At 35.8% G+C, this 13215-nt stretch overlaps 1 protein-coding gene across 23 annotated transcripts in view; it reads right to left on the bottom strand.

Annotated features, from left to right (window-relative positions):
* TRDN (triadin) overlaps positions 1 to 13215 on the bottom strand; it is a 223406-nt gene that overhangs the window by 175547 nt on the left and 34644 nt on the right. For 22 of the 23 annotated variants that reach the window (XM_058801368.1, XM_058801382.1, XM_058801372.1 and 19 more), the window contains exons 3-5: positions 10849 to 10887; positions 4326 to 4463; positions 2407 to 2433 (exon numbers count right to left, since the gene is read on the bottom strand). In XM_058801368.1, coding sequence (XP_058657351.1) covers positions 2407 to 2433; positions 4326 to 4463; positions 10849 to 10887 — 204 coding nt within the window. The remainder of the gene's footprint in view (positions 1 to 2406; positions 2434 to 4325; positions 4464 to 10848; positions 10888 to 13215) is intronic. The other variant, XM_058801381.1, reaches the window with a different exon arrangement.

Below are 13215 nucleotides of genomic sequence, written 5' to 3'. Positions count from 1 at the left end.
AGAATCGCCAATGGCATGTCTTGCTTTGTTTTGGAAAGCTTTTCTTCTGGAAGTCTTATTTATGGACCATGTAAATGACAGCACAAATTTGTTGAGAAAAGCTGCTTGGAGAGCTCTGCACCTTGTGCTCAGGGGAACAGATTGTGATGATTGTGAGAGTGCTACCTGCAGGAGCTCACCTCAGCCCTCAGCCCACCTCCCAGGGCTCTGCCTTCTGCGCTCGTGACCTTCAGCGCTGGGAGAGAATTTCACTGAGCCTAAGCAGTTCACTACACCACACCACAGAGCTCTCAGAAAGCTTCTGTTCAGCCTTAGACCCCAGAAATTGAGCTCCTTGATGTTTATACAGTTTTAAGAGGAGTCTGCAGACAGACAGGAACAACTCTGAGGGGCTGAGAGGTGTCGGTCTCTGAGGAGACACGTGCAGGACTCTGAACTGGCATTTGCAAGGGACTCGTGGCTTTAGGCCACATATGTTGTATTTCTGTAGCTCAGTAAAAGAGGTGACAAAATCAAGCATTAACAAGGTCAGATCCTGGCTGCCAGGATGAAATGGAGACCTCCAGTCACCTGGGGATGGTAAGTTATTTGAGGATGTTGCTATGTGAAAGCTTATGGCAATACTTATGACAGAAAGGGGCACTATCCTCAGCAGGCACAGTCAAGAAAAAGTGTTGTGCAGGGACACAATGCTTGCACTCTAAAAGACAGAGGGAGAATCTTGAGCACACACTCAGGAAGTGGAAAAGCCCACTCAAAATTTGTTTTACTGTTCTGGAAGGTGAAACCTGTTTGAATTTGGGCCTTTTCACATCTGTGTGGCTGCATTATCCTGTAAGGTACCAGATCAGGAGAAATCACCAGGTTCTTGTGCATTTCCTTTATACCAAAGATAGAAGACCTTCTCAGGATTCATGTCCAGGGCCAGAAGCTTTGAATAGTGAGGAAAACATTTCCAGCAGGCAGTTGGATACTCAGCTCCTGGGATGGAGCAATTTTAGGTCCAAACAACCATACAGTAACTTCCAATTGCTTACAATTTACACAGCCTTGAGCGTGTTTAGATGACTTCTCCGAATTCTGTTTCTACATCTTTCTGTCCCGATGCAACGGGTGAGGCCTATGTCACTGATTTCCAGAGAAGGATTGCAATGCTGAGCATGGTGCTATCCATGTGTTTTTATGGATTATGCCTTCCTAGCCATGAAGTAACAGCACTTTCAGCCTGGCCCCTATGCTGGAGAAGACACATTCCACCCATGGACATCCTTGCCAATAATGTGCTACACCTTCAGACTGTGCACCTTCTGTAAAATTAAAAATGCACCTGTCTCTATGGGAAAAGACACAAGGCTGAAGGTTTTACTGTTCTCACAGAATAAGTAAAGAGAGGGAATCTTTTCCTACACTGTCTGTAATTTTTCCTAACATGAGGAGTCGTCAATAAAAAGATAACTGCTCCTGGTCTCCAAGTCTATTAATCAATTGGATTACAGATTGAGATTGACACATTATTTCATTAAATAGAAGCCTGATCCAGTTCCATTTAACTTCAGAGAAAACTGAATTGTAATCCCAGAAGCAACTGGGGTGCTAGATTCATCAATATGGGGATTTACCCCTTGAGAAATTGATGGATTCCAAATTCAGTTCACATAGGGCTGCTTACACATCCTACTATTCTTGAGCTTTGCTAAATATGGAGAAAAAACACACCCTAGTTTTGAAAAGGTTTACATTCTATCATCAGTAATTCCAGCCTTCTAATACATTTGCATTTTGATTTAATAGAAGTTGAATATAAGTTTTATGTTTCAGCAAAACAATTTCAATATCCATAAAGATTATAATATAAATCCTACTTCCTTCACTTGTCTGCTTTAAAAATTCAACGATAACTAAGTAATTTTTTCAGGAGACTAGGATACAGTCCTTTCTTTAGGGGCCTGTGCTGGCTTCAGGTAAAATGCTTGACAGTACCTCATCATTATTTCTCAATAAATATACTTTCCATATTATTATTCCTGAACTTTATTTATATACAGACATACATATAACTCCTTTGCACTAAGAGAAGTCCCACAAGCATGGCAAGGACATAAATAACATTTCTCTAATTTTATTTTCATATTATTTTTTTCAGATTTTGTGTAATAATTAAATAATAAAGAATAATGAAATAGTAAGTTAATAATGAAATAGTAAATAATTCTTACAAATTCTTACAACAAACAGCTCAGTAAATATTATTAATTGTGTTTTGCATTTAAGAGGTTTGCTAGAGGACAACTGAAAAGGCTAGTACACTGCCATGCAACTATTGTCAGAATTTATATCACAGATATACAATTAATTCTTAAAAAGATCACTAAATATTTTCCCTTTATTATCAAGCAACTGACCAACCTTTTTTCAGGGAAGGTTCCACTTCACCTAAACCAAGAGAAAAAAACAGGTATCAGAGAAAAGATTAAAAAAACCCACAAACCAACAAAACCCAAAACAAAACAAAAACAATTCACAAAACAAAACCAAAAAACCAACACCTTTTTTCATGTTGGCTCATTTTATTTCAAAAAATATTAGTTCTTCTTTTTTGCTAAATGACAAGCATCAATTCTGAGATTTTGGATTTTTCACTAAAAATCTAAATTGCCATAGAGTTTTGGGTAGATAAATTCAAGGTGCAGTAGTAACTAAGGAAATATCCAAATCTCTATTCGTGCTTCTGAATATTAACTTGTGACTACAATTAAAAATGTACTTTATGCATGTTTCCACATTTTTAGGAAAGGCTCACTGGTTCTTTTTTAATTCCAAATAAAGTATGAATGAAATTAAGCAAGATTGTAAATCTATCAATGGCCAAGGCAAAAAAGAATCCATTTCAGTGTAACTATGAGCACTTGTAGGACATGGAATTTGAAGGAGTGATCTCGAATGGCTGGCCAGGGTGCAGCCTCAGCTGCACTGACTGCAGCACAGAGTGGGCAGGGTGCTTAATGCACTTAATTTTTATGATGTAGTGCACTAAGATGCCTTGCTGCTTATTCACACTCCTGGCTGGTGATGAAATTCCACTTGAGCAAAACACTTCCAGAGCTAAGGTTTCCAAATCTAGTGAACATCAGATCTCGAATTTTTGTCTGTCAGGTATTTCATGACTTTTCCTACTGCCATTAACACTTATACACTCGAGTGTTTGAAAGTTGGCACATACTTTGGGAGCTATTAAATCCTAAAAATACACACTGATCAAATTTTACAAAGCTGTCTATTTTTCATCTTTTCTGTTTGTCAGCCTGAGGAGAGACTGGCTTTCTGCTAGTTATAAATCATATCTCAGAATAGGATGCCCAATTCACAGACTCACGTATAGCAGCCTATCTATTAGCATTCATATACAAGTTAATATAAAAAGCTCATGCACACATTTAAAAGGTAAACACTTGGTAATATCTCAGATTTCTGAACAAATGGGTAGAAGTCAGTTTCAGTACATGTCACTTTTTAATTATATTCTGGTGTAGCCAAATGGAATGTAAAATAAAGTACCGTGAAATGAAGATGTCACTCCTACACTTATCGCTTGTCAGAATGACCAATGTGATGTGACATGATGATCCACTACTGACTGTGAGCAGTCTCTGCTCATACTGAGGAACTCAGTTTTCTTTTTTTGTTTTGGTTTAGTTTTTGTTTTTTATTAACAGAAAGAGAGTTATTTCCAAAATCAAAATATTAGTAATTTACTTTCTTTTATCTGATTATGTCATGAAGAATGGTACCATAATAGCAAAATAATTTCTAGTAAACTGAATTATTTGCAATATGCCATCCAAAATCCCGTAAGTTCAGTTGAAATGTTATATTCTTTTTTCCTTTCAATATATTGCTCCATTATCAATATGTCAGTTTGAAAAAAAGTTCTAAGTTTCTTGGTATGCCTTGAATATTTTCCAGGGTTCTTTAGATTCTTGCTGATTAAAAGAAAATAGTCATTTCCATTCTCCGAAGCAATATCCTGATGCATATTTTGGTTGTGGCTTTGAAGTCCTATATAAATTAGTGTTCTTTTCTTCAAGATGTACTAATGGTAATATTTAATTCTGACAACTTTTCTGTAATAGTACATTAAACATGAGATAAAAGCTAACAAAGAGACCAAGTTACTGATTAGAATAGCCAGTGGATGCTTTATTAGCAGTAATGTTCACTTTTCCCTTTTGTTTGACCTTCTTGTCTGTGATGTTAAAAGCTGAGTAAGCCATTTTAAAGCGTGTAAAAAAGCAGAGCAGTTACAGAAGTCTTTACATTACAAATACCTTCATCACTGTCATCATCATCACTCCATACGATGTCAGACAGTAAAGAAAAAAAGCCATAAATCCAATCAGAAGACTCTTCCAGTGTCTCATGAATGATTCTCAGTGGTTCTGTGCTGAGCTTGTGAACAGATCTTCCTGAGTGCAGAGTTTAAAACAAAAGCGATTTGAAAAAAGAAGCCAAACCAAACAATCCTTCAGTAGTAAAAGTTCATCTTCATTTTATACAGGGCTTATTATACTACCTCTTTCAGCAGAAACGAGGATTGTGAATGTTAATTTTTATTATTCAAGCATTTGAGGACAGCTCTCCTTCCTGTGGAAGGCTGGTATAAACTTCCTCTTATTGCACTTTTTGTTCACAGAGCGATTAAGGACCCAGTGTACAATTTGGTTTGATGTTGTACTCCAAGTTCTGGCTCTCCTTCTGGGGCTTGGCTGGGCAAAATATAAGTATGGATTTCATTCTAATATTCTCCATTTTAGATAATTGCTTCATTTCAGCCCAGTTTTTAATCTCAGATCCCCTGCCTCTTGATGCCCACCTAGGATTCAGTCCCAATTATGTTGTATCTCCCCACTGAGCTCCTTCCTTCCCACAAGTCCTGGCTGAAGAAATTCAAACATACAGGATGGGAAGAAGAAAGCTGTGCATACTCAGGCCAAAATTAACCTGATCTCAGACAATAATAAACAGGGATGCAAATCGTGGCACAGAGACCGCTGCTTTCAAACTCATACTCCTGTGACTCTGGTTCTTCTCTCATAACTTTTCTAGAATTTCTTTCACGTACACTTGTGCACGAGTGCATACCTAACTTGTTCTGTTCTTAGTGCCCTGTAGGCAAACAAATGGGAAACAAGGAAACCTTCCTGGAACCTCTGGTGGAAGCGAGACTTCTGCTCCCCACTGTATCCACACCCAGGCAGTGCAGCCATCAGTGGCTGATACTAGTACTCCCTTAAAGGCTTTTCCAATTGGGATTTCACCAGATTTCTCCACACCTGACACACTACTTCAGAGGGACTTCCCCAGCTCTGACAGAATTCTGACCATTCTGTGCAGCAATTTTCTATTTTCTTGAACTTTGTACCAAACATTGCTTAGGAAAAGGGAAAACCCCCATTCAGTCTATGTTACTGCTCACTGTACTTGAAACTGCAGACTGAGCAATTTCCTGGTCTGTGCAAAGTTTTTCCACAAATATAGACTACTGAAGGTAGACTTCAAATGTGATTTGAGCTTTTGGTCTAGTCTTGCTCCCAGGAGTTTTGATAGAGATATGTACCCTGAATTTAACATTATCAAGGTGGGAAACACACATCTCTTGTCTTTCTGTAGGTAAAGATTTTGGTAGGAAGCTAAAGACAAGTCTATTTAGAACTACTTCTGATTGCAGTGTTCTGACTCACAAGCCAAAATCAGAAGCAGTCTCACATGGACTTGCAGGCTAAAAATCATGCAAGGTGCAGGCTTAGAGGAACTTTTTCAGTGATAGCAGTAGGAAAAGTTATTTTCTTAAAGTGCTGTAACAAAACTTAGATGTAGCTTTATTTGAAATAAAAATGCATCACTATTCGTGTTCATTTTATTTCTAATTAATTCTTCTGATACACAAGAAACCAGGCTGACTTTCTATTGGTTTGCATCTGCTAGTTGTTAATGCAGACCAAAGAAACATTATAGCTAATATTTTGTCAATATTGTATTATATAGGTATGTGCTGCTGAACAATCAGACACATCAAAGAAATTAAAGGTATGACATGATTGCGATGACAGAGTTATAAAGAAATTAATTTAGTGCACTATTGTGCACACTATTTTATTCAGAAAGATTGAGTAGTAAGCCAGCAAATGTTTACTTTGTTTAGCATGACACTTATTTGCATTGTCTTCATGCACTGAGATGCATAAATTTAATTTTTTCAAGTGATTTGCCAGAAATTGTCTTCTCAAGCAGTAACCAGGAAAAAGAATACCTATACTTAGGTATTATATACTTTATATATATACTATATATACTTTACTCTTAAAAAGTAAATTTATGACCTGACCCCTGATGCCATTTATACTTTACTCTAATCTAGAGGTGCTAAGGAGTCAAAGTGGACTAATAGAATGGACATGGCCAGAGGTGTCTTAGCATAATCAAGATTTTGATTCACAAGCAGGGATGGTTTAACTTTGGACAGCTGCCTTTATTTTCAGTGTGGCTATCCACTCTCCTTTTACCCACTGGTGTCTTAGGGAGGGCTCAGTTACTTTTACAGCCACAGGTTTTTACAGCTGCAAGGACTACAGCTATAAACTAAACAAGAATTGGTATCAATTTATTTTAATTAACTGGTCTATCAACTAGCAGCTCAAAAACTGCTTCTGCTTCACAGGTAGCAGAGCTGTCCCCCCTGGGCAGGCAAGGGAAATGCTCAGAGAAGTGCAAGATCAAGAGCAGAGGAAATTATTCCAACCACCCCAAGGCAAGCCATCTTTGCTGATGAATCAGTCTTCAACATCATATCCTGGTCTTTAATTCATAACATCTTCATACCACACTATGAAAAGGGATTAGAAATTATAAGTGTCTAGAGGCAAAATTGTGTGTCCAGTCATGCCTGTGCTAACAGGTCCAAGTTGCAAATCCTGTTTAACATAGAAAGTTTTGAAAAATCAGTTTTTAGCTCTGTAGAGGATGTTTAATTGGTATTTGCAAAATGAAATTTTGTATTAAACAGATACTGTGAGCTCACTTATGGTCTGATGCAAGTGGCATGTACCTGGAAAATTATGTCTTTGTGCACTGATCTTCTGTTTAAATTGCATTTCCAACATTTTTAAGAGTAGTGCTAATAATAATGATGTGTTCTAGAATTCTTAAGAATACCACACCAAGTAATGCTGAAGTGAAAATTAAGACTGATTAAATCCATGCTTTTAGTTCTCCCAACAATTTTGACAATACCAGGTGCTACAAGGTCCCTAGTAGAATGAAATACAAAGGAAATTAAACGATTCTGGTGTTAACAAGTACAGAGAAAGATTCAATTTACCTCACACGCATGCAAAGAAAGACAATCTTTTCCAGAAGATTTGCATACTCTTACTTCAAGAGTGAAGCTGAAAGAATGCAGATTTTCATAACAAAGTTTGAGCTTCATATTTTTAAATTTAGAGATGTCCAGCAATTGAAAACTTGATGAGATTTTTGCAATCATATTGTAGTCAACACATTTGACTGGATTAGCAGTCTTCCATCCAAATTCTCATTTCTTAGGAGACTAATTATTTTAAAAGTAACTCACAATATATTTATTTTTCTAACATATAATGTGTAATATAGAATTTGTAACTAATCTATAGCTATAGCTAATACTATTTTAGATTAATATAATTGACTTAAACTGTAATTGAAACATCATATATCACATAAAATCCATTGCTCTGAAAGTAGAGGGGGCAGGATTTTGCATTTAAATTGTAAAGAGGTTATTTCTCAGAATATTTATCAGATAGATATAGACTTGTGAAGTTTAAACTTTTAAATAGAGATTGAACCAACTTTTAAGTCTTAGATAAAATAGTAAACAATTTATAAATGCCTGCTGAAGGAAGGGAAAGGAAGTAAATGGTTACTTAGGAGGTAAAGCTCGGAAAAATACAATTAATATTGAAGAATTTAGTTGACACTACATAATTACTTTTAATCACAGTTTAAGTTCAGATTATCCTATTTAGTGAAATATACCTGAAAGGATATTAATCCCTGGTGTTCCTAAACTCCCTGAAAAGCCAGTGCAGAAAGACATATTGCAACATTCAGAAGGCAAGTGTCTCTCTTTCCTCTGAAATCTGTCTTAGGGTTACATGAATCAATTTCCAAACATACCCACTCCTTTCCATTGACTAGAAAGGAAGCCTGAAAAATTAGGATGGATGTGTTATTTTCCTATTACTGAGATATGTGACATGGATCCTGCTAGTGATGTTGTTTCATATTTAAATCCTTCTTGTTATGGCACACTTTGGCTAAGCACTTAGATTTGTAACTTTACATTCACAATTAATGCCAGGACTATACAACTATTCCCCTTGATAAATTACTTACATTCCAGAACAGCACTGATTCCAAAAAAATGCATTGCTAGAATGTTTTGTTTGTCAAAGTATTTTATTACTTGCTGCAGTATAAGAGATGTTTTACAGATCAATAAAAATTCCTCTTTCTTGTGCTGACATGTTCACTGCTGTGAGCATAGTAACAGTTCTGGTGTTTTGTTTTCAGAGGAAACATCAGAATTCCAGAACCTTTCTGGAAAATGATGAAATTTGGAAGAGTGAAAGCTGACAGAGGAAGAATTCCGATCAAATAGAAGGAATTTGTGTACCACCTTTCAAAGAAATCTTATCCTAGGACAACTCAATTGAATTTGATTGGAGAATGTTTGTTAGCTATTGGAGATACCTGGAAGAATATTTGGATTTTCCATGCTAAACATACGCAAATATATTTAAACTAAATATCTAAGAAATTGTTTCAAATGTGTTGCAGATACTTCTAAAAAATTCCTATGTAATTTGAAGCAGCACATCAAGTGCCACAGTTCTTTGTAGCTCTCTAACATTAGTGGTACAGAAACAGTAACTTGATTAAAAATGTGAGAACAATAGTCCTGATCAATTAATTAGTTCATTTCTGAAGTGTCTCTGGCTCAAAATCTTAATTCCAAATTATTTTAAAATCAAATTTTTAACCTTAATGGTAATTAATAACCCACACTTAACACAGCTCCTTGAAACCAGGCACTGGCAAAGTTCTCAAGTCCTACAATTGGCATTAACAAGGAGATAGAAGGAAATTTTCATAAAGCAACAAAGTCTTTTTGAACAGAAAACCCCTTTTTTTAAAATCAGGGCGGTTAATGAGTACTTTAAAAGTGATGTTTGGATAGAGAATTGAGTAATCACATGGTATGATTTACTGTAGCCTCTCCAGCAAATTTGGTTATGTTTAATAGTCTGTGACATTTATTCCTGTGAAGTGCACAACAAAAAGTGACTAATTGATTATCTGTGCAAATCACTTTGGTCATTAGCTGAATCTTAGTAACTCTGCCAGAAATGTAGTTTCCTATCAATCTTTTTTTGCCTGTCAAATGGTTAAATGTATACTCAGAGTTCAACTTGTGCTAAGGTGGCCCTTTTTATTTTAAATGAATCACAGCAAATAAGTTAATAATTGTTAGATTTTCATCAATTACATATTTTGACTCCAGTGAATTGAATGCAATTAAGTTACAAATGATGGCAATTATCTGGTGCAAAGATTGATCTATGAGATATAAAGTGCTTCATTGACACTGACAAGGTACAGCTGATGAAGACAGAGAATTTCTGTTGTATTTGATGAAATACAGACGCCTAACACCAGCTTTTGGTAATAAAACATATTCTATTCTTAGTAAAATATTCTATTATATATAGAGACCTATATTTTAATTTAAAAGTTTATATATTTTTAACTTTCTTTCTTTCTATTCTGTGATCTTTTGAAAAGTAGCATCTAAGATTCTGAAGTCAACATACACATAGTCTCCTATTAGTAATGTCCCAGTTTATCAGCATAACTGTCCTTAGGTCTTACGTTTCTCTTTCATGGACTAACAGTTTTGCCAAGCTTATAGCTCTAAGCCATAAACAGGTAAAACTCTGGTTGGTACCACTGAATTATTAGTGTAAAAATACTGAATTTTTAATTATATTAGATATAAAAACTGTCCAAAAATGCAGAGTCAGCTTTCTCAGTAATTTCCATGTAATAAGTACATATATTGTAAATATTAAGACTACAGCCTGTAGGTGTCTCTTTCGAATATCAACCTTAGATAATAATATTGAGGTCAAGTTCATAGAGGAAACCTCACTTGAAAGTGAACAAAAAAGCAGTTATAACAAGAATTTACTTGCCAAAATTTAGAAAGAAATCCACTAACTCCCACAAAGTAATTGAGTAATTTAAGGTCCATTTGATATAGCCCTACATGGGGATAGGAGTGCATGTTTGGGATGGGCTTTAAGTGTAGTTTATGTGACATAATTTGATATCAACTGGAAGGTTTTGATTTGATAGTTCAGATCTTCATTAGATGGTGTTTTCTGAAACACATCGAAAATAATTTGAAGCTTTATTTTTTCTCATTCTATGGGTTCCGTTCTCTGACTAAGAACACAGATCTTCAGATCTGTCAGGGCATCTGTAATGCCCTTTAAAGGGCATTCAAAGTGTAAAATTAGTACCTCAGTTTGACACCATTTCCTGGCACTCTCCTGGCTGGGGGCATCTCTTAGCTGTCAGATCTACTTCAAGCATGACGAGAAAATGAGGAACAGGCTGCTGCAAGCCCCAGCCCGGCAAGAGTTGGGGTTAGCTGAGAAGCAGTGCTGCCCTGTGCTGGCCTCTGCTCGTGCCCGTGCTTTGTTATCAGCCACACACATCTTCAGAACACTGCAGGCAGAAGGTCTTTACCAGGTGGGAAACAGGGATCATCGCAATGTTGTGCTATACCTGGTGGCAACAGCATGAACCCAAGAAAGGTCAGCAAAAAAAAATGAAGAAACACCATTAGCAATAACAAATGTTCTCAGCTGTCTCTAGTTAAAGGAAGCACTTAAGGAGTGAAGTTTAATCTCTGTGGGGCTGCTGTCATGCGGCAGAAATTTGAGTTCATTAAATGGAGAAACAATATGCTGTAGGTGTGAGATAATACAGTGTGAATCATAGCAAGGTAAAAACGTGGTCAAACAAAGCACAGTATTTTCACAAATCACAAACAAACTCTATTGCTGAAAATAATATATTACATATAGGTGATTCTAGTTGAGTTACTTCAATTTCTTCAACGGGAAATAACCAAAGAATTGCATCACTGCAATTGTTACCGGAATGAATTACTCCTTTGATTTGTTTGTTTAAAGTTAGAAATTTCACAGATACCATTATGCACTGGAAATTCACTTTGTGTTTTGTGTCCCATGAAGCATATTTAACCATGAATTCTCCTCTTGGATCCTTCCCTATACAATGAGACAGTCTCTGGAATTTCATATTTTCAACTGCATAATGTCACAAAGTTTAATCTATCAAAATTTATCATCTTTTATACACTGGACCTTTTGGGATGAAAGCAGCACTTGCAATACTGCAATAGTTCATAGATTGTCACTCTTTTCAGTATAAACTCATTTTCTAGGGGTTTATAACTCAACTATGAAATCTGCTGCAGACTGAAACATGAGAAACCAGATGTCATCTGAGCAGCCCTTCTATAAACTGGAATTGGGCTTAAATCCCTTGAAAGGATTTTTTCATGGAAGAGAGAAAAAATGTTTTGTAGGTTTTAGGTACATTATTTGAAGTCTTATATAATTCAATTAAGAACTTCATTAAGAACTTTGAAACAGATAAGGTGTTCAATCATCCTTTGAATTTACATTTATAAATACGGTAAAAAAATATATTTCAGAAGACTATAGCGCTGTTTTGATACATTTCAGAGTAGGAGGTTTGTCTAAGGCTTTGCATGTTTGAAAAAGAGAAAAAATTATATGTTCCATTAAGTATGCTGGTGTTTTAAACTAATCCAGAAGTTAATTCTTTTTCCTGACTAAATGCAAATATATTTTCAGTTTAAAAACTGGTGTATATAAAGTCATAAAACACAGGAGCAAAAATAGCTACACTCTTCTTTTTGCAGTTCTTAAAAATTTCAAGTAAACATTAGCCCAACAGGGTGACTAAAGTGAGATGATATTGCAGAGAAAAATGTATGTGTATATTCCTTATAATGATTATATACTCCCCAAGGCCAGACAAAATCCATCTGTGATTGCAAGGCAATAATGAAAATGACCACAGATTCAGGCAAGGAAATGGTGACTTCAGACTTTGTTATTCAGAAGCTACTATAGGAAGCCTCAAAACATTTGGCCAGGTGTTTTGCATTAACTTAAAAAGATTGCAGATATATACTGAAAGAAATCATCTGCCTGGATGGGAGCTCCATGCACTGCTAACTCCTCATTGCCAGAGGAATTAGCTCCACAAAGGTCTGCCTTTGCTACAGGTCTCTAAAAAGCCTCTTTATTTGAGCAAAACAAATTAGCCCCAACAAAGAGTGTACTTATGTTTTGGGCTTTTTTACTTATCAAAACAACTTAGCAAGCTCATTCTGCCAAGTGTGTCTGTGTGTGTTTTCTATGTTTTCACATATATAATTCTGTAGGTAATTTTGGGTTTCATAGATTTGGTGAGGCTTCATTAGGTTTGATTTAATCTGGCCTTTAGGTAACTGGCTAAATTACTGTCAATTTACTCCTAATATTGAACACTCTGGATCTGAAATTAGGGGGATGTTAATTAGCTGTAATTGGTCACAGAGATGGCAGGGAATTTTGAATGCTCTATTAGCCCATTAGCAAATATAGATTCCTGGGCAATCAGTCTTAAGGACTAAAATAATCTTAAATTATTGAGTTGCATTTACCAATTAAAATGTATAATCCAGTTATGTGTACAAGAAATGCATGAAATACATTCATGAATTATGAAGCCTGTTAAAAAGGTGTGTTTTCTAACACAAAGGATGGAAGTAATGAACTGTTGCAAAGCCTACATAAAGCCAAAATTAATTTTTTTCTTCATTTCTGAAAATATTGAAAATAAATGAGGTTCTTCAATGTGGTATACTACTTATTTCATATTTGTATACACTGTGTACTGCATGAGATTTGTAGTTTCTTCTCTCAAGCTTTTGTAATGCATGTCACCTTCATACCACCTTTGAAATATTTCAGTCATGTTCACAGTTGTACAATACAGCATGATAGGAATGCA

Source organism: Ammospiza caudacuta, chromosome 3 (assembly GCF_027887145.1).
Source record: "Ammospiza caudacuta isolate bAmmCau1 chromosome 3, bAmmCau1.pri, whole genome shotgun sequence".
Taxonomy (NCBI): Eukaryota; Metazoa; Chordata; class Aves; order Passeriformes; family Passerellidae; genus Ammospiza; species Ammospiza caudacuta.
Note: the sequence above shows the minus strand (reverse complement) of the source record. Positions and strands in the feature narration are given on the sequence as shown.